Source organism: Trichomycterus rosablanca, chromosome 6, assembly GCF_030014385.1.
Source record: "Trichomycterus rosablanca isolate fTriRos1 chromosome 6, fTriRos1.hap1, whole genome shotgun sequence".
NCBI classification, from domain to species: domain Eukaryota; kingdom Metazoa; phylum Chordata; class Actinopteri; order Siluriformes; family Trichomycteridae; genus Trichomycterus; species Trichomycterus rosablanca.
The window spans coordinates 31,743,244-31,768,489 of NC_085993.1; the positions used below are offsets into that span (position 1 = coordinate 31,743,244).

General features: G+C 39.4%; 2 protein-coding genes across 3 annotated transcripts in view; both read left to right on the forward strand.

The window, feature by feature from the left end:
• Positions 1 to 6,272, forward strand: part of fmnl2b (formin-like 2b) — a 54,861-nt gene extending 48,589 nt beyond the window's left edge. The window contains exons 25-27 of one of the 2 annotated variants that reach the window (XM_062997671.1): positions 1,077 to 1,200; positions 1,621 to 1,735; positions 5,208 to 5,282. In XM_062997671.1, the coding sequence (XP_062853741.1) occupies positions 1,077 to 1,200; positions 1,621 to 1,712 (216 nt within the window). In that variant the 3' untranslated portion in view covers positions 1,713 to 1,735; positions 5,208 to 5,282. Of the gene's footprint in view, positions 1 to 1,076; positions 1,201 to 1,620; positions 1,736 to 5,207 lie in introns of both variants that reach the window. The other variant, XM_062997670.1, reaches the window with a different exon arrangement.
• Positions 6,273 to 11,721: 5,449 nt separating this feature from the next.
• arl6ip6 (ADP-ribosylation factor-like 6 interacting protein 6) lies at positions 11,722 to 22,234 on the forward strand. Its single transcript, XM_062996834.1, has 4 exons — positions 11,722 to 11,981; positions 13,782 to 13,835; positions 14,784 to 14,916; positions 22,031 to 22,234. Exons 1-4 carry the CDS (start codon positions 11,738 to 11,740, stop codon positions 22,122 to 22,124), a joined length of 525 nt encoding a protein of 174 aa, XP_062852904.1. The 5' UTR covers positions 11,722 to 11,737; the 3' UTR covers positions 22,125 to 22,234.
• The last annotated feature ends 3,012 nt before the right edge of the window (positions 22,235 to 25,246 follow it).

Consider the following 25,246-nt stretch of genomic DNA (forward strand, 5'->3'; position numbering starts at 1 on the left):
TTACGGATGTGTAATGTGTCATTTTAGTCCCATAAAACTTTCAAACTGTATTAACCACTATTATGTGTCGTAGAATGATTCGATTCTATTGAATGGCCCTTTAAGCCAAAATAAAGGAACCGATTCGCGCATTTGGGAGTCGTTACATACATATGGCTCTTTAAAAGGAACCGAGACAAAAGATCCGACCCCCTATCGCAGAATTCACTGCAGCAGTTTCCCAGACGCGATTTTTTTACTCAGTAACGGATGTGATTTAAAATGTAGCGAATTACAATTCTTAGTACAAAACTTACTTAAGTAAAAGTAAAATTACAGGCTGTAAAATCTACTTTAAAAAGTACAAGTTCACAAAAAAACGACTCAATTACAGTAACGCGAGTAAATGTAATTCGTTACCTTCCAGCCAATCCTGATCGCGGTCATCGGCTCCGTATTTTGATTCAGTTCAGCGGTGTTTGATTCAGTGAATCTTAATTAAACTCTTCTGTTTGTGTCTCGTTTTGCCGATCGTGTTTGCGCTCCTTATTACTGAATCGAACCGTTACCGTGTATAATCCTTGTTGTCTTCCGTTTACTGTTTTGGGTTTCGCTGGTTTTGGACTCTACCTGATTTTGTACTCTGTTTTCGCCCTTTTTATATTAAACTTTCCCTGATTTATATTCCGCGAGCGTGTGGTCAGTTTCTGACATGTTGGTATTTTAATTAAAATATAAAGTATGTAAACAATCGCGATTGTCACATTTCTAACATCGGGTGAAAACGTTCATGCGAATTAACCGAATTAATCGTGAAAATCGCCCAGCACTAGCGCTAATACGCCGTGGTAATATCAACAAACAATGCAAGGAAAAAAGTATTTCTGAAAGATTTTACTTATTATAGAGAGTGGGGACATGAAAAAATACTATTTTTTAGTGTTATAGAGAGTTTTTATTAACGCTTGAAATTATACAGTATATCCTAAATTTGCAAATAGATCAATATGCAGGACACTGATTCAGTGAAGTTTGAAAGTATTTTGAGTGTGAGTAAATGAAGGTCTCTATATTTTTTATTTCTGTCTATATCTTAGTCCCCATCACATAAGGGTAAGAGGCAGCAGCAGGAGCTGATCTCCGAGCTGAGGAAGAGGCAGGTTAAAGACAGCCGCCTTGTCTACGAGGGCAAAGACGGTGCCATTGAGGACATTATTACAGGTATGTCAAAGTCAGACCAGAGATTGTGTGAAGTGGATCTGTCCTGCTTTTGTCTCTGCTTTTACCTATAGAAAATGCATAGTGTTATGCTTTCTGGCCAAAAGTATGTGGATACCCCCTTTATGTATTGAGTCAGGTGTTTAAGTGATTGCAACTCTATAAAATAAATGAAATATCTTTACCTTTCTGACAACAGCTGAGAATAGACAGTTCTGAGAATTGTACTGTTATATTTGGGAGGGGGGTGAACAACTTCATACTTCTGCCAACAGGCTCAAAATCAGGTGTCCACATACTTTTGGCGCATAGCGTGAGATAACATAGGCAAGGTTCCAGCAAACCTCTACCTAGACATGTTTTCTAGCATTGATGACCGAGGCTAGTATTCCTGTGTTGTGATTGGCTGTTGTTTTGCCACAGTTCTGAAGACCGTCCCCTTTACCGCGCGATCAGCCAAACGTGGCTCACGGTTCTTCTGTGATCCCACCCACTCCGAGGACTTCCATTACTAAATTCTGTTCCCTTCTTCAGAAAGGTGGCTTTACGTCTGTCTCTTTGTTGCATGTCTCGCCGTTCTTTTGTTCATGCCTCCACTCATCTTCACTCTTTTTTTTTTTGGGCATGTTTTCTTCATGTGCATGCACTCCATCTGCATGAACAAGAACATACAGTGGTAACGGGTTTATGTTACTGCACCATTTATTCACATTGCACCAAATGTTTTATTACTTATCATCACATAATGCATGAATTGATTGCAAGTTGTTGAATTGTACAATTGAATATTTTTTATGTACAGGAGGCTTCTGAATCTGACAGGTAACATGAATTGTATAGATCTCAGGAGTTATTATAAACCAGATATATTTATAACTGAAAAAGTGCTTAATGTACAGTATGTTTTTGCATAATTAAATGTGGAGCAAGCAAGGGATGTTGATGTTTAAATAATAACCGACAGCCAACATTTTTTATTTATATTTATTTATTTATTTATTACTTAGGATTTTAATGTCATGTTGTACATACTTTGATTATATTCATGACAGGACAGGTTTTACTGGTTATACAGGGCAGCATGGTGGCTCGGTGGGTAGCACTGTCACCTCACAGCAAGAAGGTCCTGGGTTTGATTCCCAGGGGCCCGGGTCCTTTCTTTGTGGAGTTTGCATGTTCTCCCCGTGTCTGCGTGGGTTTCCCCCAGGAATTTCCTCCCACAGACCAAAAACATGCAAGCGAGGTGAATTGGAGATACAAAATTGTCCATGACTGTGTTTGATATGAAACTTGTGAACTGATTAATCTTGTGTAACGAGTAACTACTGTTTCTGTCATGAATAGAATATCCTGGACTACACAAACCCACCTGGCTGTGTTTGATGTGGGGAGGGTTGAACAGGGTCTTTATTGGTTTCTCCCAGAAAACACTTGGCACAAGACAGGATTACCCTGGACAAGGCAGCAATCCATCTGTGTAGACGCCAGGCCAGCCAATAGTGGTGGGCTAGAGTAATAGACCACTGCGCCACCTCTGCACCAATACAGTGTTATATTACAAATCATATCAACATAATATCAGTGGACAAATTTACAGGAATCTCAGATTTTATTATTTGGTATTTTTTTCTTTTGCTGTAATGACAGCATACACCCGGGCTGGTATGGACTCCACAAAGGACTCCACAGAGTTGTGTGGTTTTCTCATGTAAAGACGTACACGTTTTTTGTATTTATTAATGCATTTTTTTTCCTTTTTTCCCCAATTTAGCATAGTCAATTTGTCTTCCGCTGCTGGGGAACCCAATTGTGTTTGAGGAGGGTATATTTGCTTGCTCACGCCCCCCTTCGATTCGTGCACATTCCTTGCGGACCTCTTTTTTTTATGCCCGTGCTTCAATGAATTCGCACATGAGGCTTATCCACTTTTACAGGCATAGGCGCCTCGGTCTGCTAACCCGGTTCCTTGCACAGCGTTTGAACCTCCCTAGTCCAGTCATTTTCCCACTCAGCAGACACGGTGGCCAATTTTTGTCTGCTGTAGGCACTGCCAATTGTGCCCGCTAGATGGCGCCCAGACAACCGGTAGCAGAGCCGAGTTTCAAACAGTGAAGTTCAGAATCTCGGCGCTGATGTGCTAGCGGAATATCCCGCCGCGACACCCGGGCCTGTTGAGAATTTAAAATCTGTTATTGCATATTTTACTTTAGATTTTTAAATAAAACAAGTCCATAATAATTACAAGTTTTCTTAGTCCTTACATAAAAAGATCCCTTACCAGAAAGATGAATAAAAAGGTCCTCTGTTCTGCTGGTAGAGCATTGTATTTGCTTAATTAATATGTAATGAAACTCTTCAAACATTTGATTAGCCTGTACAAAGAACATTATCCTAAGAAGGTCTGGAGATCAGCTTGTTTTGAAATGTTCCCTTTCATGCATTCAGTGTTCATTTTGTCTGTTTTATATTGTCTTGTTTTTGCTTGCAACAAGTTACTTATGCCATCATGTACGAACTTTTTATTATATACCTTTTTATATTTATACACTATATGGCCAAGTGAAGTATGTGAAGACCTAACCATGAGCAAACACTGACTGTACATCCCATTTCAAAAGCAGAGACATTAATATGAAGTTGCACAACATTTTTACAGCCATAACAGCCTGAACTAGTTCAGACAAAAGGGCATTTGTGAGGTCAGAAACTGTTGGACAGGTCTAACAGTTCACAACAAACTTGTCAAACCATGTATTTACACACCTCGCTTTGAGCACAGGGCATATTCATGCTAAAACAGCCAAAACTTTTTCCACCACATTGACAGCAAAAAATTGTATACGTCTGTAAGTGAAGGATGTGGGTAAAACAACTGAACTAATGTGGCGCAGCGGTAAAACACACGCTGAACACCAGAGCTGGGATCTCGAATACATCGTATCGAGTCTCAGCTCCGCCTGCTGGCTTGGCTGAGCGGCCACATGAACGGCGATTGTCCTGTTGTTCATATAGGGGCGGGATTGAAGCCGGACAGGGTCTCTCTCTCATAACTAATGCAGTTACGACCTCTGCTGGCTGATTGATGGCGCCTGTACAGAGATGAGGAAAAAAATGCATTGATCAGGGTGTGTCTCTCCATACACAGTGCTGATTTGCATGCGCACTCGCCAAAGTGCAGGTGAAAAAAATGCATACGGCTGCTACCCACGTGTCGGAGGGGGTGTGGGTTAGCTTCGTTCTCCTCAATCAGAGTTTGGGTCGGTATTAGCAAAGAGGAAGCATGATGCAATCAGGCAATTGGACACACTCAGTCGGGAGGAAAAATGGGAGAAAATGCATAAACAAAAATAATAATAAATAAAACGCCGCTCAGGTGGCGCAGCGGTAAAGTACGCTAGCTCACCAGAGTTGGGGTTTCGAATACATCGTATCGAATATCAGCTCTGCCTTTCCGACTAGGCTGGGCGGCTGCATGAACAACGATTGGCTGTTGTTCAGGGTTAGAGGGTAAGAAAGTCGGATCATAGGTCCTCATAACTGGTGCGACTGCGGCCCTGCTGGCTGACTGATGGCGCCTGAACAGGGCTGAGGAATAATGCTGATGGGGGTGTGGCCCTCCATACACAGTGCCCGTCAAGTGTATGAACTTGACTCGTGCAGGTGAAAAATGCAGTCTGTACTGACTGTACGTACCGGAGGGGGCGTATGTCAGTTGAGAGGCGTTCTCAGTCAGCGGTGAAGGGTCGAATCAGTATAGAGGATGCAATCAGGGTAATTGGACACGACTAGACTGGGGGAAAAAATAGGGGAAAAAAATATTTTAAAAAGTAATAATAATAATAAATAAAATACCTGAACTAAATCATTTTAAGGGGTGTCCTCATACTTTCGGCCATATAGTGTATATTAAATAACAAAACAAAAGTGGTTGAATACTTGTTTGGTCTAACAATAGTCTGTACCCACTGAACCTGTTCTTATTAAATTCTAACTAACTTTTTCTTTAATAGGCCTGCGCAGTCATCCTTTCCGCCGGGTGGATGCCAGCAGAAGAAGTGGAAGGCAAAGTTTCGACCTACAGCACCTTCATTTGATCCAAGTAGAGGCTACCATGTGCTAAAAGAGCATCTCCAATCATAATAAGGTCATGTGGAGCCTCAAATTTATACAGGAGGTGAATCACCATTCCGTGATTTTAAATGATTTGCACTTGTAATGGACTTACCTTTGACGCACGGTGCTATGAAGATCAGTGCCCAAAACAAAACTGGAACTGGAAAATTCGACCTAGAGCAGACTACACAGAAGAGAGAACATGCTTGGTTGGATTGTCCGTCACTTGGCGGTTTTAAGAGCTATTTAAATGATTAGCAGATGGCGATCGTGACAGTGTAGACTACAATGGTTGGCACATTGATTAATAGCAGTTTTATTGTTCGGACTCTAAGCAGTGTTTGTCTGATATGGGACACAACCCATAGTGCACTTTGCTTTTTAACATTGTCATTTTAATCTCTTTGAATTTTCATGCAAAGAGAACTGGGTAAACTGGAGACGGAGACAACTGGTGCTATGGAGGACAATCTCCTTCTTAATGATTCACTTTATAATTCACCAGGCTCAGTTTAAAAATGTATGTGAACACACTTTTTCTCCCGCTCAGCTTCTCTTACGATGTTTGTGAACTGTGGAAAGGAATTTTCTCATTTTTTAAAGAAAAAAAAAAAACACTGCATTGGGATAAAACCTTTTTAAATGTACAGATATTTTGCTACAAAGTTGAACCCCTTATTTTTTACATTACCTGTCCATTGTGATACTGTATATATTGTTACTTGTTCTGATATTGTTTTAATGTTATGATCAGTGGTAAAGAAGGTCAGGGGAACAGGTCACTCTGTTCTTAATAGCTCTCACTTTTCACATTTACTCTGTAACAGTTATAGTCTGTGGTTGCACATTACACTCGAAAGCTTGGACAGATGTTAGTGACACATATGACAGTTTTTTGTTCTTAAAAAAAAAAAACTGGAGTCAATGGTTGTATGCAAATAAAGCAACGCCAGAAAATGGAACGTGCATCTCTTGTTGTCTGTGCAGTCCTGATCACTTACTTATTCTTAACCGCTTATCCAATCAGGGTTAACTTTGGGTGTGGAGCCTATCCCAGCTTTTCAATGGGTGCAAGGCACACAGTAACACCTTGGATACACACAGATTCACCTATAGGGCAATTCAGTGTCTCCAATTAACCTCACAGCATGTATTTGGACTGTGGGAGGAAACCGGAGGAAACCCACGTAGACACAGGGACAACATGCAAACTCTGCACAGAAAGGACCCGGAACGCCCCATCTGGGGATCGAACCCAGGACCTTCTTGCTTTGAGGCGAGAGTGCTACCCACTTAGCCTTCGTGCCGCCCCAGTCCCGATCAGAGTTATTTAAAATAGGCTGTTCTATGTCTATTTATTCCCTTTTTTAATACAGTGGTACCTTGAAATTCGACGTCAATTGGTTCTGGGAGTGGCATTGAGTTTAAAAGGCATTGAGTTTCAAGGTATAGGAATGTATGGGAAACCTGTTAATGCGTTCCATGGTCCTGTGGAATTGCATATATTTAAGGCTTATGTGAAATAATAGGGTTGTTTTTGACATTTATACACTAAAAATAACACAAATATATTAAATAAAACATAAATACACTTTCTTTTAATGAAAGTCATCAGTGCTGCAACAAGTATGATCATTAAACAAGTAAATGAAACACTTTCATTTATTATTATTACAGCAGCAAATTTTATTCTTATTCCCAGCATGTTGTGAATCCATTTTTTACTTTTAGTGCACTGTGTGCCTGTTAACCTCACAGATGCAGAAAAACAAATGACAACGTTTCTGAGTCTGCAGCCTATATTATATCCAGCCTGCAGAAACCCAAGGTCCTAATGTATATTTATACCTGATGTGGTTCTGTACAAAGTAGAAATATCACAGCATCACATACACTCTATACACATACCCTCAGCAGATGTGTATCCTAGATACCTGATGAATTGTGAAGCGACTTACAAGTACAGCCATATGAGAGCCTGGGGACATCAGAAAGAACAAATCTCATATGAAGAACATCACAGCTGAGCAGGGTAAGACCATGGAAAAGAAATATCTGATTTAGAGGTTCCTCAGTTCAGTCTCATTTGTAATTTTAGTAACAAAGAATGAATAAAAACTAAGGATTGCACTGGCCTATAAATAGATTTTTTGTCCATGTATTTGAACATCTGACATGAGCTCGTTGGACAACCCATTCAAAAACTATTGATGTTAATATTGATCTAGCCCTCTTATTGTGACTATAACAGCCCCTACTTTACTGGAAATTATTTTAACAATGGTCTTTCCTAAGATTTTGGGGTGTGTCTGTTGGGATTTTTGCTCTTTCTAGAGTCTAGAGAGGCTTAATGAAAGTGAGGTCAAAGAATAATAATTTATAATATAAATATAATAATATAGTATATAATTTAATATAAGTGATTTCATTTACATGTTAGTCTTAAGTATGTACAGTATATTGTAGGTAAAAATTAGTAGCAGTAACAAAGCTTTACCACAAGATGGCAGCAACGTAACGAGAAAGAAGCGCATACATTCTTTAAAAATAAGTAAATATTTATATATATATATATATATATATATATATACGGTATATATATATATATGTATATATACTGTATATTTTATTTATTTTTATTTTTTTTATTTTTTTTTAGTAAGTAACAAACCGAAAATCACAGAATTATGACATTCAAATATGGTGTAAAGTAATATTGAAGTAAATTATTTCAACCAACTGCTTTATACTGTTCAAGGTCGCGATGGGTCCCGTTTCACCAGGAGTCACTGGGCACAAGGCCGGAACAGACCCTGGACATGATGCTAGTCCATAGCATAATTTACATCTACATTTGTGTCATTTACCAGATGCTTTTTATTTAAAGCAATTGATAGTTAAGGGCCTTGCACAAAGGCCCTACAGTGGCAGCTTGGTAATGGTAAGGCTTAAACCGGCAACCTTCTGATTACTAGTCCAGTATTTTTACTGCTGAGCTATCGCTGTCCAAACAGAGAAAACACAAACATTACAACACACACATTTACTGACTCACACTCACTTACTCATGAAGACAATTAGGAGTAGACAGTCCACCTTCTACATGTTTTAGGAGATGGGAGGATAACGGTGTACCTAATAACCCCCACAAACACAGCAAGGTCAGGAAAAATGTCGTGGCACTCTCCACCAGCTAAGCCACTGTGCAATCCATAAGGGTGAGGACTATGTAAAGAGAGGCAAACATTTCTTCTAGGATCATACTTCGAGATAAATGTGTAGCATTTTTAGTTAGACAGTAGAGACATGTTGACCTTTGCATACAAATTAATAAAAAAGGTTTATTCATTTACGTTCATTTTTGCTATGCATGTCGTTCTGGTCAGGGCTGCGGTAGGCCCTGTGCCAGTGGGCACCAATCCATCAAAGGGCAACACACTTATTTACTCAATCTGATACACCTTTTGGCAGATACACTATATGGAGTGCCAGTTTTGTACAGTTTGGGAGCTGAACAAACAGAAAATGCTAAAATATTTACTTAGTGAGACAAGTAGACCTTGGCAAATCACCAGGTCAGTGCTTTTTTGTGTTTTTGGTTATAAAAACTTCATCATGGTCAGATGGTGCACTCAGTAACACCGGGCCCAAGGCAGAACAGGTCATCATTCCATCAAAGGGTAACACACATTCACTTACATCACTTAAACCTAGGGTGTCCATACATCCGGTTTTAGGGTGGACGGACTGGTTTTTCATCTACCTGTTCACAGTCCGGTGCAATGCCTGTACAGCTCTGAGTTGTTGTACTAAAGTTTATTTATTGTGATTATAACATCATGTTTAACATACTTTGTTTACATTCATGACAGGACAGGTATTTACTGGTTACATAAGATTTATCAGTTTAAGTTTTTAATGTCAAACACACACAGTCATGGATAATTTTGTATCTCCAATTTACCGCACTTGCATGTTTTTGGACTGTGGGAGGAAACCAGAGCTCCCTGAGAAAACCCATACAGACGGGGAGAACATGCAAACTCCACACAGAAAGGAGCCAAACCGCTCCACCTGAGAATCAAACCCAGGGCCTTCTTGCTGTTACCCAATGAGCCACCGTACCACCCTTGTACTAAAGTATCACAAGCAGACTGTAAATGTGGTGAGGAGAACATTCATTAATGTGACCATTTTCAAATTTATTTGGTTGCATCACAATTATATCAATTAAGGTTTAAATTTTATGTGATGTAGACACTATCCACTATCTTGACTACCCACTGTCATGCAGTGGTGTATAGTAACGATGTAATAATACTTTGTTACAGTACTTAAGTATTTTTTGGGAGAATCTGTACTTTACTTGAGTATTTAAATTTCCATCAACTTTTACTTTTACTCCACTACATTTTACTCGTTTCTACAAAATAAAACAGCAATAAATTGTAAGTTACAGTGTATCACAAAAGTGAGTACACCCCTCACATTTCTGCAGATATTTAAGTATATCTTTTCATGGGACAACACTGACAAAATGACACTTTGACACAATGAAAAGTAGTCTGTGTGCAGCTTATATAACAGTGTAAATTTATTCTTCCCTCAAAATAACTCAATATACAGCCATTAATGTCTAAACCACCGGCAAAAAAAGTGAGTACACCCCTAAGAGACTACACCCCTAAATGTCCAAATTGAGCACTTCTTGTCATTTTCCCTCCAAAATGTCATGTGATTTGTTAGTGTTACTAGGTCTCAGGTGTGCATAGGGAGCAGGTGTGTTCAATTTAGTTGTACAGCTCTCACACTCTCTCATACTGGTCACTGAAAGTTCCAACATGGCACCTCATGGCAAAGAACTCTCTGAGGATCTTAAAAGACGAATTGTTGCGCTACATGAAGATGGCCAAGGCTACAAGAAGATTGCCAACACCCTGAAACTGAGCTGCAGCACAGTGGCCAAGATCATCCAGCGTTTTAAAAGAGCAGGGTCCACTCAGAACAGACCTCGCGTTGGTCGTCCAAAGAAGCTGAGTGCACGTGCTCAGCGTCACATCCAACTGCTGTCTTTGAAAGATAGGCGCAGGAGTGCTGTCAGCATTGCTGCAGAGATTGAAAAGGTGGGGGGTCAGCCTGTCAGTGCTCAGACCATACGCCGCACACTACATCAAATTGGTCTGCATGGCTGTCACCCCAGAAGGAAGCTTCTTCTGAAGTCTCTACACAAGAAAGCCCGCAAACAGTTTGCTGAAGACATGTCAACAAAGGACATGGATTACTGGAACCATGTCCTATGGTCTGATGAGACCAAGATTAATTTGTTTGGTTCAGATGGTATCAAGCATGTGTGGCGGCAATCAGGTGAGGAGTACAAAGATAAGTGTGTCATGCCTACAGTCAAGCATTATGGTGGGAATGCCATGGTCTGGGGCTGCATGAGTGCAGCAGGTGTTGGGGAGTTACATTTCATTAAGGAACACATGAACTCCAATATGTACTGTGAAATACTGAAGCAGAGCATGATCCCCTCCCTCCGGAAACTGGGTCGCAGGGCAGTGTTCCAGCATGATAATGACCCCAAACACACCTCTAAGACGACCACTGCTTTATTGAATAGGCTGAGGGTAAAGGTGATGGACTGGCCAAGCATGTCTCCAGACCTAAACCCAATAGAACATCTTTGGGGCATCCTCAAGCGGAAGGTGGAGGAGCGCAAAGTCTCGAATATCCGCCAGCTCCGTGATGTCGTCATGGAGGACTGGAAAAGCATTCCAGTGGCAACCTGTGAAGCTCTGGTAAACTCCATGCCCAGGAGAGTTAAGGCAGTTCTGGGAAATAATGGTGGCCACACAAAATATTGACTAGTAAATAGTAAGTTGTTGTGCCTTGAATTAAAATAAATAGTTATTTTATGTTTAATTGGCTCTACTTAACAAAGATGTACCCGGCACTCCCGGTGAGCATGATCCTAAGTAAAAGACTAGTTTAGATCATTACTAAGAACTGTGTTTATCACATCCTGGATACATTCATCAAACAGGAACAAACAAGTCTGAACGTGCGTCTGTGTTCATCACGCAACACTCTAACGAGATGAGCTTCAGTTTCGTAACCAGTTTGATTGACATTCCGTTTATCCAGTCATACTATGAAAGAGCGAAGACGCCACGTGTGGATTGGCCTGATTTGGAAATAGGCGGGACTTCAGTAACTTTACGAATGCGGAAGTATAAACCGCGATGTTTTGAACGCTGCGAAAGTTCGACTCTTTTTCATCTTGGACAGATTTAAGAGCGATATTGTTTATTTATTTCGACTAAACTTATTTCATTGATTGAAAACATTTAAACGAGAAGCTCAAGTGCTCGTAATGAAAACTAGAAGAGGATAAACGCAGGTTAGAGGTACAGTAACTATAGTAACAATGCCTGTGGACCTGTTTTCAGAAGATGAAGAGGACCTGAATGATACGAATGATGGAGTAAATAAATCCAGATTAAACCCTGGTGCAGATGAGAGCAGTTTAAACCGGGTTATATCCACACCACAGCAGGCCAGATGTGTGCAGAGGAGGCAGTGGGTAGCGCAGATCTGTTCCATGCTCTGCTGTTTAATAATCCTGTCAGTTATTGCTGTACTCGTCTCCTTACTTTACATGATCCTAAAAGGTAGGAACTCATTTACACACACACACACACACACACACACGTGTATTACACTATAAACTGTTATTTAAGAATAAAAGCACATGATAAAGGAGCTTGACTTTAAAGCAACTAAATCTCAATTGCAACAGATGTAAAATTTCTTGTTTTTTATTGACAATATATGAAATTCGTAAAAATTAAATAAGATAATTAACATGTTGGCTCGGTGGGTAGCACAGTTGCCTCACAGCAAGAAGATCCTGGGTTCGATTCCCAGGTGGAGCATTCCCGGTGGCTCGGTGGGTAGCACTGTTGCCTCACACCACGAAGGTTCTGGGTTCGATTCCCAGGTGGAGCATTCCCGGTGGCTCGGTGGGTAGCACTGTTGCCTCACAGCAAGAAGGTTCTGGGTTATATTCCCAGGTGAAGCGTTCAGGGTACTTTTTGTGTGGAGTTTGCATGTTCTCCCCGTGTTTGCGTGGGTTTCCTCTGGGTGCTCCGGTTTCCTCCCACAGTCCAAAGACATGCTATCAGGTTATTTGGAGATACAGTGGTACCTTGTAACTCAAAGTCCCCTTTGTACCCTTAAACTAGACATTTCCCCTAAACTCGACGTTTTCAACGCAATTCCAAATTAACAAAGAATAGCCGCTTTGTTCAGCGCTCGGCTTAAACGGTGCGGTAAAACATCATCAAAGTACGAATATGAGACAAATCTGCATTTGTGTGGAATAACCGTCAAATCCACTCTGAAAGCGTCCACATGTATCTGTGTTTAGCTGGATTTTCCTCCTGTTTCACTTTTAAACTTGAAATTGTAAGAATCAGCTTTTCCAAGAGAGTCTTAACGTTTATAGGAAAAAATGCTTAATGTGACTTAATGTATTTAAAGAACAACATAGAAACACTAAACCTCTCTTAATTATTACTGCTCATAAGTTCTCTCCACTAATGAAATTTCTTGCTCATTGTTTTAGTACAATAAGTCACGTTAAGTTTTGTGCACCGGCATACTATATAGGAAATAACGCCACAGCCAGCGCAATAACAGTTTAACCGCTTCTCATGTAAATTACTGAGCTTGCTAAAGAATGCAGTATTACGGAATACGGTATCTCCACGATTAAGAAGCATAAACAAACAATAAAGAAGTAAAGGTAAAGTGTAGGTTTTATTGTATTTTTATATTGATTTTTGTATCAGTATCATCTATTTTGATATTGATTGGTTTTTCAATGGTATTTCAGTGTATTTTATACTATATTTTTGTTATTTCCAGTGTATAAGTGTCAAAAACAACCCTATTATTTTACATTAGCCTAAAATGTATACAGTTCCACAGGACCACGGAATGCAGTAACAGGTTTCCCATACATCCTTATGAGAAAAAAAATGCCTTTAAAACTCAATGCCAGTCCCAGAACCAGTTGACATAAAGTTTTAAGGTACCACTGTACTAAAAAGTCTGGTTAGCTAGTAGTACCCAAATTTAGAGCATGGTGAAGCATGGTCCTTAGGTACTATGTTGCCCTCAGTTGAAACACACTCATAAAGGAGGTTAGACATGCATAAACTATGGCCAACTTCAAATGCAGACTGTGTAAATGTTTCTTTACCTGTGTACTTTAAATTGCTCGTGCAATGTAATGCTTTTATACGTTTAATTAAGCAGGGGTTAGACAGTGTGTTTTAATTCACTGCATGATGTCTCACTGACTGTATCTACAAACATGCTGTTTTGTCCTTACTAAAGTATATTTATATTTTGTGATACTTTAAAGAATATGCACAAGATTAAATTTGATTATTTTTCTCCTTTAGATCTTAGAGCTGAGAGAATTACCACAGATGATGGAGCAGAAGTAGGACTTCTAGGTAGGTCCAAATTACATGTTTTACGGAAGCAGAATCCTAGGGATTTTTATGCATTACTGATTAAATGATATTCAACAAATACATAAATTGATCAGTGCTGTCATTTATAAATGGTCATTGCATTTCCAACAACTAACAGTTGACTTTTTGTAAAGAGTGATGTTCAGACTGCAGATATCAAACTCAGCAACATAAAAACGGTGTTGTGCTAAATTCTGACTTAACAGTATCACAACGCATAATGCCAAATATTTAGCACTAAACATTTATTGTCAAGTGTGCATATGTGAGGTCTTGTATACACCTGGCCAAAAGATGTGTCTCAGGTGATCTGAACACAAGTAAAACTCCCAAGTGAAAAATGACCCTTTTCACTTACATTAGGATTTCTTCAGGGATCACTTATGAAAGCATTTAGCTAGTACCAGGGGGAAAGTGGCATACGTTCACTTTAGATCAAGGATTTCAAACTTTTTTTCAAGCGACCCATGATTTTTTATGTGACCCAGGCAACACAAACAATGCATTTACTCTCTCTGTAAAATCTGGTCTCACTGTGATTTACAAGATGTAACATAAAACCTCCACAAGGGGAGCATTCACATACAAGTTTATTTAATTATTATTATTATTATTCTCTATTTTTTTTTTTTTTACTTTGCTTTAGACAAGGCTATTAATGTGTGTCTTTAAGTGAGATGTATAGCACAAACCTGGTGAAACAGTTAAGGGATCTCCCCAAACTGTTGCCTCAACGTTGAAAGCATATTTTTTATTTTATATAATAAATTTCATTCATCTGTTACTAGTGGAGGTGGCTTAAACACCTGAACTCAGTGATTAGTATGGTTGTTCAGATGTAGTGTAATTAACCAGCATGTTTAGCTAATTATGTAATAGTAACTTATTAGCACGTATTAACATATCAACCTTTTTGTTTATGTGCAGGTTTTTGGACTATGCTGGTCCTTTCCTCCGTGGCTGGAGTGCTGTGTTGCAGTTTCTCCTGGACTTTAACATACTTCGACTCATTTGAACCTGGCATGTTCCCCCCCACCCCACTTTCTCCAGCCAGGTTCAGGTAATGTCAGTCAGCCAAACACTAACATTAATTACAAGGATTGTTTCAAAATGCCTAAAAATCCTGCCATGTCAATGTTATTTTTCCTAAATACTGTTTGTGATTGATTGTGATCAAATGTATGGATTCAAGATTGTGTTTGATTAATTGGACAATAGAATAGAACCTTCTACTAACATTTCTGATGATTTGTTATTGAGTACTGTTGTCTCTCTAAAAGCTCTATATGTAAATGGATGTAAATGCAATAGTTCAAACGCCACTCAACACCAGACCACCCTTGGAACTTAGAAGACCAGATACCAGTTTTCTCAAAAAACCCTCCCACTCACCCATATACACAGATAGAACTAAAACAACAAATCAATTAACTCCAGCAATAATAACTAAAAGTAAAGTAAAAGCTTTATTTATACAGCAGAATTTCATGTATTATTTATGGCCCTGAACTTTACTGAATCCACACAAAACAATATGCACGGATTCCAAGTCCTGTCTTCAAGCACTAGAAATGCTCACACTGACAATGACTTGTCCCTCTCCCCTGGCCTCTGTGTTTCAACAGAGGTGCTCATTTCAGCAACAGCTAACAACAGTACCTGTTTAAACAGGTTTTATTCCCACTACGAATGTTAACAACCCCAACACCCCTAACCATTAACTTGGTGACTTGGAGTGTCTCGTGCACACTCAAGGTTTTGCAGGGCTTTCTCTCTCAGACTCAGCAAATTATACTAGAGTAGAAGATCTGAGCATCAAGATTTCTTTAAGATCTCTTGATGTTCTAACACAAAGGGAAATCCAAGAACTTTTACTAAATAAAAGTGGAACAGTGGGAAACGAAAGAGTAGACCAACTGGCAAGGGGTAAAATGGATCATAAACTTTAAAACTCCACCAACGGTGAACACCTGTATCAAAAATAAATTGCAAACTGAATGAAGCACACAAATCAACAACAAATACACCCTAAAGTAAACAGCAAACCATAGATACAACTAGAACTATAAAACTTATAGATCAAGTAATCCTCATAAGGATAACACACCAGCACTTAATAAGAGTAGAGAATTCCCCAACTTGCGAAACTTGCCAAACATCTATCACAGTAAAATATATCCTGATTGAATGTCCTAAATACAAAAAGAAATGATAACATTTAGTAGACGCCTTTATCCAAAGCGACTTACATTACAGTATACAGTCTGAGCAATTAAGGATTAAGGTCCTTGCTCAAGGGCCCAGCAGCAATCTGGCAGTGGTGGGGCTTGAACCAGCGATTTTCTGATTACTAGTCCAGTACCTTAACCACTACGCTACAGCTTGTCTAGTGGTACCGACTATGCTTACCAAAGACAATAAAATAAATCCTCTCACTAGACAGTACAGCGACAGTCCTTAAGTACCTTACATATAGCAAGAAGGTCCTGGGTTCGATCCCCAGGTTGGGCGGTCCGGGTCCTTTCTGTGTGGAGTTTGCATGTTCTCCCCGTTCCTGCGTGGGTTTACTCCGGGTGCTCCGATTTCCTCCCACAGTCCAAAGACATCCAAGTGAGGTTTATTGGAGATACAAAATTATCCATGACTGTTCGATATAACCTTGTGAAGTGATTAATCTTGTGTAATGAGTAACTACCCTTCCTGTCATGAATGTAACCAAAGTGTAAAACATGATGTTAAAATCCTAATAAACAAACAAACAAAAAAACCTTACATATATGTAAGACTAACACCAGAAAAGAACTACTAACAAGAACAGCGATCTAAAACACATGTCCTGCCATGAATCACAAATATATGCAAAGATGGCTTTAAACTCAAACAGACAAAACATGTCATACTAACTCCATGTAAATAAACTGTCTATACTGTCAGGCAATATTGTGGATTGCTTTTAAGCTCACTGCTCAGTGGTACAGCCAGCTGAAAGTGGTTTTGCTACATATTATGTGAAAGGCCTAAACGTTGTGGTAAGAGGCAATATGCGCCCAGCCTTGCGGTGAACCAAGTGCATATCTCTTATCATGTGCAGACTCTAGTTTGTGTTATTGTGGCCTTTTTTAATGCCTGACCTTTAATGTGAGTAGGACATAATTATGTAAGTTAAAGTATTAGAGTATAGTACAAATCCCATTTACAGAAAAGTTGGAACACTTTCTAAAAATACAATAAAAACTACAAAGAGAACATAGGGCAGTTGTAGCCTAGGGGTTAAGGTATCGGTCGGACTATTAATCGAAAGGTCGCTGGTTCAAGCCCCACCACTCCCAGGTTGCCACTGTTGGGCCCTTCAGCAAGGCCTTTAACCTTCAGTTGCTTGGATAATATATACTGTCACGCTACTGTAAGACGCTTTGGATAAGAGCGTCTGCTAAATGCTGAGAATGTAAATGTAATGTCAAATTTTCAGTGCTTTTACTGACAAACCTAATTGTATTTTGTAAATATAAAAAAATTATAATGTGACACCAGCAACACACTCAAAAAATGACCTCTGGGATAAAGGCAAAATCAGACTAAAAACCTGGAAGGTTACAAAATTAGAAGTTTAACTGGTAACAAGCCCACCAAAGGCTTAGTCTTTGCAAGAGAGGATGGGTTGTGGTTCATCACTTTGTCTTTGAACTGACTGAAAATTCTCTTACAAAGTTTGGCACAATGTTTCTCAGTGCAAGAGTGCATTTTAGGTCTTTCACAATACAGTTCATAATATCATAAAAAGATCCAAGGAGTCAGGAGGCCAAGGGCAGAAACGGCTGCTATTACGCTCTTGTAATGGACATAGCCACATGGGCTCAAGAGTACTTTGCAAAATCATTGTCATTTAACACAGTCCACCGCTGCATCAAAAAAAGCAACCTGAAACTATATGCCATATGTTAATTTTGCATATACTATGAGCCAAATATATAAAAACATTCAAACTGTTAGCAATGAAAGGTGCAAAAACCAGCATCTGTGATGGCATAAGGGTGCATCAGTGCCCACGGTATGGGTGATCTGCATATATGTAAAGGTACCATTAAAGCGGAGGCTTAAACTGGTATTTTAGAGAAACATATGCTGCCATTAAGACGACTTCTACCTGGAACTCCATGTCTATTTTAACAGGACAATGCCAGGCTTCATTTTGCATGAGTTACAACAGCGTGACTTTGTAGGCATAGAGTGCGTGTGTTTGACCGGTCAGTCTGTAGTACAGATCTGTCTCCTATTGACAATTTACACCGCTCAGCCATAACATTAAACATTTCTACACTTACTGTCCATTTTATCAGCTCCACTTACCATATAAAAGCACTTTGTAGTTCTACAATTACTGACTGTAGTCCATCTGTTTCTCTGCATGCATTGTTAGCCTCCTTTCATGCTGTTCTTCAATGGTCAGGACTCTCCCAGTACCACCACAGAGCAGGTATTATTTGGGTGGTGGATCATTCTCAGCACTGCAGTGACACTGACATGGTGGTGGTGTGTTAGTGTGTGTTGTGCTGGTTTGAGTGGATAAGACACAGCATCACTGCTGGAGTTTTTAAACACCTCACTGTCACTGCTGGATTGACAATAGTCCACCAACCAAAAATATATCCAGCCAACAGCGCCCCGTGGGCAGTTTCCTGTGACCACTGATGAAGGTCTAGAAGATGACCAACTCAAACAGCAGCAATAGATGAGTGATCGTCTCTGACTTTACATCTACAAGGTGGACCAACTAGGTAGGAGTGTCTAATAGAGTGGACGTGCTGCTGTGTCCGATCCACTCATACCAGCACAACACACACTAACACACCACCACCATGTCAGTGTCACTGCAGTGCTGAGAATGATCCACCACCTAAATAATACCTGCTCTGTGGTGGTCCTGACCATTGAAGAACAGGGTGGTGGTCCTGACCATTGAAGAACAGGGTGAGAGCAGGCTAAAAAAGTATGTAGAGAAACAGATGGACTACAGTCAGTAATTGTAGAATTACAAAGTGCTTCTATATGGTTAGTAGAGCTGATAAAAAGAACAGTGAGTGTAGAAACAAGGAGGTGGTTTTAATGTTATGGCTGATCAGTGTATGGTGCATTATGAAAAGAATTTTATAATAAAAGAGTTTATTAACAACTGAAACCTTTTTTTTTTTTTTTTTTTTACTTTTTTTCTGTTAAATAAAGCTTCAAGTGAATTAACAGATTACAGATTTCGGTTTTTAATGCAGTGTTCCAGTATTTTCTGAAATAGGGATTGTAATAGTGATACAGGACATGGTGTACCCACTGCCATTCTCTGTCCTAATCCAGCCATGCAGTTTGCAGTCTTTTCTTCCATAGTTTTCCAACCCTGTCCCATTCAATCCCAGCCCTCTTCATTAATCATTTAGCCAGTAAACAGAAACACATATCAGTTTCTGTTCGGATGTCGTGGGTTTGATGAAGCTGTTGAATGGCAAGGCTGGAGCTTAGTCAGGCGTGATGCTTAATGCATGTTAAATGAGGCCTTCTGTTCCCCCTCACGCCTCAGTCACACAACTAAAACGTTTGTTTCTCATTTAGTGGCCTTGGAAACGTCTGTGTCTGGTAAAGATGCCACGCACAGTCCGGGTGTCTTGTTAAATAAATTAAATATTTTTAGTGGTGTAAAAAACACCACAAGTGGCCAGGATTCAAATACCAAACAGCACATGAGGGGAAAAAAAAAGTGTGGCTTGATGTGACTATAGTTATTTTAGGTACTATATGACCAAATATATGTAGTACTAACAAGTGTAAACAATTGGTTGTATAGAATGAAGTATATTCATCCAACTTTTATAGTGGTCCATTAACACATGGTTTGACAAGTTTAATGTGGACAAAATTCAGCCCCAACCCAACTGAACACATTTGACATGAGTTGGAATGATGACTGCACCTACCAGGCCTTCTTGTGGAACATCAGTGCCTGACCTCACACATGCATTTTTTACTAAATGGGCTTAATGGACACCTTTCCAGAGGAGTGGAGGCTGGTATTGCAGATTGCTGCTATTCCTGATTGCATTTGTAAATACATGTGGTAAAGGATTTATCGACTAGTTCTTCTACTGATTAATAAATGTGCATGTTAGTCAGCATGGCATCATCATGCCTTGTGGCTAGTGGCTATACAGTAGTACAAACAAAAATGAACCTGTGCTCAATGTGAGGTGAAATGTGTTCTGTACAATGCTTTGCTTTAAGCATGTGATTGGTTAGTGGGATACAGCACGATCATGTCTGTGTATGGTGACAATCTGCAGGGTTAAATGTGAGAGAGTTACCTAATCACACACCACTGCTCCACCCATATCTGGCCCAGACGAGCCCACAGAAATAGCTCGCTCCAGTAACAATCCAATGACCACTGGCTCTCTATTGATTGACCTTGGGCATGGATTAACACAGAGGTTACCATGTCTGTATCCTCTCTCACACGGCTGTACATTCAGCCTTTACATAACCTACAAGCAATACCACAAAACATATTGATCAGCAGACCCCATGCTGCATGCCATCGACATACATTGCCACAAATGCCTTGCCAAAAGCGACTGGCCATTAGCCATTGTGTTTTTTTTAACCCTTAGGAGCCCTGCCATGGAGCTTTTTACAATTTAGTATAAACAGGAAACTTTTGTGTACAGACTGCAAATGCTACACTGTGTTTATAAATATATCTGTGCTAGTGTTGTTGTTATAGCAGCAATTTACGCCAATCAGCCATAACATTAAAACCACCTACTGGTTTCTACACTCACTGTCCATTTTATCAGCTCCACTTACCATATAGAAGCACTTTGTAGTTCTACAATTACTGACCGTAGTCCATCTGTTTCTCTGCATGCTTTGTTAGCCCTGTTTCATGCTGTTCTTCAATGGTCAGGACTCTCCCAGGACCACTACAGAGTAGGTATTATTTGGGTGGTGGATCATTCTCAGCACTGCAGTGACACTGACATGGTGGTGGTGTGTTAGTGTGTGTTGTGCTGGTATGAGTGGATCAGACACAGCAGCGCTGATGGAGTTTTTAAACACCTCACTGTCACTGCTGGACTGAGAATAGTCCACCAATCAAAAATATATACAGCCAACAGCACCCCATAAGCAGCGTCCTGTGACCACTGATGAAGGTCTAGAAGATGACCAACTCAAACAACCGCAATAGCTGAGTGATCGTCTCTGACTTTAAATCTACAAGGTGGACCAACTAGGTAGAGTAGACAGTGAGTGGACACGGTATTTAAAAACTCTAGCAGTGCTGCTGTGTCTGATCCATTAATACCAGCACAACACACACTAACACATTACCACCATGTCATTGTCACTGCAGTGCTGAGAATGATCCACCACCTAAATAATACCTACTCTGTGGTGGTCCTGTGGGGGTCCTGACCATTGAAGAACAGGGTGAAAGCAGGGTAAAAAAAGTATGTCAAGAAACAGATGGACTACAGTCAGTAAATGTAGAACTACAAAGTGCTTCTATGGTAAGTGGAGCTGATAAAATGGACAGTGAGTGTAGAAACACAGAGGTGGTTGTAATGTTATGGCTGATCGGTGTATACACTGATCATAGTGCATAGGAAATTTAACCCACAGGAAGAAAAAGTGTATGGCTTGCAAAACCTTTCTTCCCTTTAATTGGGTTAAATGGCTAAAAATGTCAGAAGGTTATTGATCAAATGTTTTGTGCCTTTTCATCCCTCCCATATGGTTGGAAAATGTAATCAGCTTAATAGGGGCCAAAAAAAGATCCTTATCAAAAGCTTTAGAAGTTTAAAGATCTTATAGACTGCTCCTGAGAGAGAAGGCTGATCCCTGTAAAACATTAGACAAATTGTCCATTATTGAGCCTCGCTGTGGTATCATAAGACACCAGGATGGCCTGTAATGGTTTTTATGGGCTTCTACTCATGAGACTATGGAGCACTTATGCGCTCACTGATGCGCTCAATTCATCAGTCTACGTAAAGAGTCATGATTCCTATAATGAGTTTGGTTGGTTTTCTATATGGTTAAAGCATGTACACAAATGCACAAGTGCAAGGTTATTGTGTAGTGCTAGATTAATCCTGTGTGTGTGTGTGTGTGTGTGTGTGTGTGGTTTGCAGGCAAAAGACAGGCCACTCCTTTCATCTGGGCTACAGCATGGCTATACTCAACGGCATTGTGGCTGCACTCGCTGTCATCTGGTGTCTTAGCTAAAATCCATATGAACGTATCTATGCATATGCAGCCCCGGGCACCATTCTCACCTCATCACTGCCATGATCCCCAGACTTGTATGGATAATTAAATCAGATGGAAGTTATATACACTCGTATTATTGTAGTATGTGTTCATGTAAATGTAACATGTTCTAAAGCAAAGCCCACACAGCAGATTAGCTGCTTTTGGGTAGTTTTACAGAATATTAATATTATGAGGGTTTTTCAAAAGTTTCTGCACTTTTATTAACAGTATTTATTAAGAATTTCAAAAACAAATTACGTCACTTTTCAAAGCATTTTTCCCAGCGTCACTTTTTTTTCTATTTTATTTATGCATTTTCTCCCAATTTAGCATAGTCAATTTGTCTTCCGCTGCTGGGGGATCCCTAATGGCAGTCGAGGTGGGTATATTGCTGCTCACGCCTCCTCCGACCCGCACGCAGCCCTTAGCGGAACCCCTTTCACCCATGCACTCTGCACAGGCACCTCTCTATCTGCCAGTCAGGGTTCTTACACAACCCCACCCACATAGTCCGGTCATTCCTCCCTAGCAGAACCGTGTGGCTGGTGGCAACGCCGAGTTTTGAACCGAGGAGTTCAGAATCTTGGCACTGGTGTGCTAGCGGAATATCCTGCCGCCTCATCATACCAACTTTTTAATGCCATCAGCAAAAAATTTTTTTGGTTGAGCATGTAGTCACTGATAAACTGCTGCTTTCACATCATCATCACATGAAAATCTTCTTCCTCTTAAAGCTTCTTTGAGCAGTCCAAAAAGGTGGAAATCAGATGGCGCTAAATCTGGACTATAAGCTCTCTCTCAGTCTCTCGGACACGACAAATTACTACTCCTCCCACACTCACTGTTTCCAACGAAAATATAAAAGTGCGGAAACTTTTTGAAGATCCCTCAAATAATATTTTCTTTTTTATATCATTATTAAAAACAAAGGTACAAATGGGTGGTAGAGTAAAGGGAAACCTGATGCTATGTATGGCCAAGAATACATTGACACCTCTTCTAACATGAATTATAGACATTTCAGTCATACATACTGAATTATATAAAACTCCAATACAGTGGTACCTTCTGGGAGTGGCGTTGAGTTTAAAAGGCGTTGAGTTTCAAGGTATTTCTTCCTATAAGGATGTATGGAAAACCTGTTAATGTGTGTCATGGTCCCGTGGAATTGCATATATTTTAGGCTTATGTAAAATTAGGGGGTTGTTTTTGACATTCATATACTGAAAATAACACAAATATAATATAAAAACACTGAAATAAAAAGCTGATTCTTACAATGTCTCAGCACCCCGAGTTGTAACACAAGTTTAAAAGTGAAACGGGAGGAAAATCCAGCTAAACACAGATACATGTGGATGCTTTCAGAGTGAATCTGATGGTTATTCCACACAAATTGACGTTGAGCAGTTTCGTCTCATATGCACACTTTGATAACGCATTACCGCACCGCTCAAGCCAAGCACTGAACAAAGCGACTGTTCATTGTTAATTTACAATTAAATAAATACATTTTTTAAAAACAAACTGAACACGTTGAGTTTAAGCGAAACGTTGAGTTTAAGGGTACAAATGATGAAGGGCGCTGAGTTTCAAAGATTTTGAGTTTAGGGGATGTTGGGTTACAAGGTACCACTGTATTTACCATTGCTTTTGGAATGATACTGTATGTCCACCATGCTTATGGTCAAGTGTTCACATACTTTTGGCCATATAGTGCACATAACAGCTTCTGTCTAAATGAACTAAACTGATCATTTTGTTCCGGGTGAAACCACACCAGTGCAAATGATGCTTTTTATCATCTAATTGTGTTTGTTTTTTAAAAGAGCTAGGCTTTCTCTTAATTCAATGATGCTGCACTAATGTTTCTCCACCACAGTGGTGATGCATTAGAATAGAAGATTCTGGCCTTTGATCCTGGCATTTTCAGAGCATCATAAACATAACTGGTTCATAATTGATTAAATGTGCAGTTTTATTTCTTCCTCAATAAAGATAATTTGTTGTTATTATTTTTCTGCAGCAGTATCTGATTACTTCTCAGAACTAAGTTAACAGTTACTTAAGCAAACAACTCAATGTATTCAAAGTTCATGCACTGCCAAGGTTAGTTCTCACTGGTTCTCAGCATTGTGTTGTTTTTTAGCAGTAATTTGCTTACCGTGGTTTTGGTAGAACTTGTTTTCCTTTTGTTTGTGCTTTAGTCTAGGGTATTAAAGCGGAAAATAATGCCATAAACATAAAGCACAACAGTTTGAGTGTGGTGACATTTTGGCAGTCATCATTATTTGTCATGAAGACAGCACACTTCATAAATTTACAACCTCAATTACATTGGAACATTGAAACAGTATGAAAACTAGTCAACTTTGTTATTTTAATTGTGTAATTTGTCTTTTGTTTGATGGCTGCACATTCAGTTGAAGCAAAGATCATAGGAATTCTTTATTGTTTTTTTTGTCTTATTTTCTTGTTTTCTCTATTTTAACCTTTTAATAATGTTATGTATTGTAGATGGTACATTTGTAATAATTTAGGAATTAGTACAAATTTTAATAATATTATGTATTGTAGATGGCATATAGTCCATAAAGTGGCAAACTTTGAGACATGATTGTATGTAATTCAATAATGCTCTGTTTATACTCAGTCATGACAGCATGACCTGTTTGTTTCACATTTCATATTGTTCCTTATATTAATTTGCCCTGCTCCAATTTTTAAAACATGTGTTACAGGTAGAGGAAAATATTAAAAATCGCATGTGCTAAATGTCTTATGTGCTGAATACAGTAACCACAGAGCTAATTGTACTACAATGCACTGGAAAAGGTATTGCCCTCTCTGACTCTCTGACTCTGACTGCCTCAGTTATTGTATTATTGTTACTTTTTTTTTTTAATAATTATTACACAAAACATTACACTAGGAACTTTTGTAGAGCATAACTTTGTCTTTTTAATAAATAAAATTATAAAATGCTTATCACCCTTTTGAAAAAGTGATTGCCTTTTTATAACGTTCCTTACCTTTAAGCAGATATGACAGTAACTAACTAAATGGTCTGTACACCGATCAGGCACCAATTATGA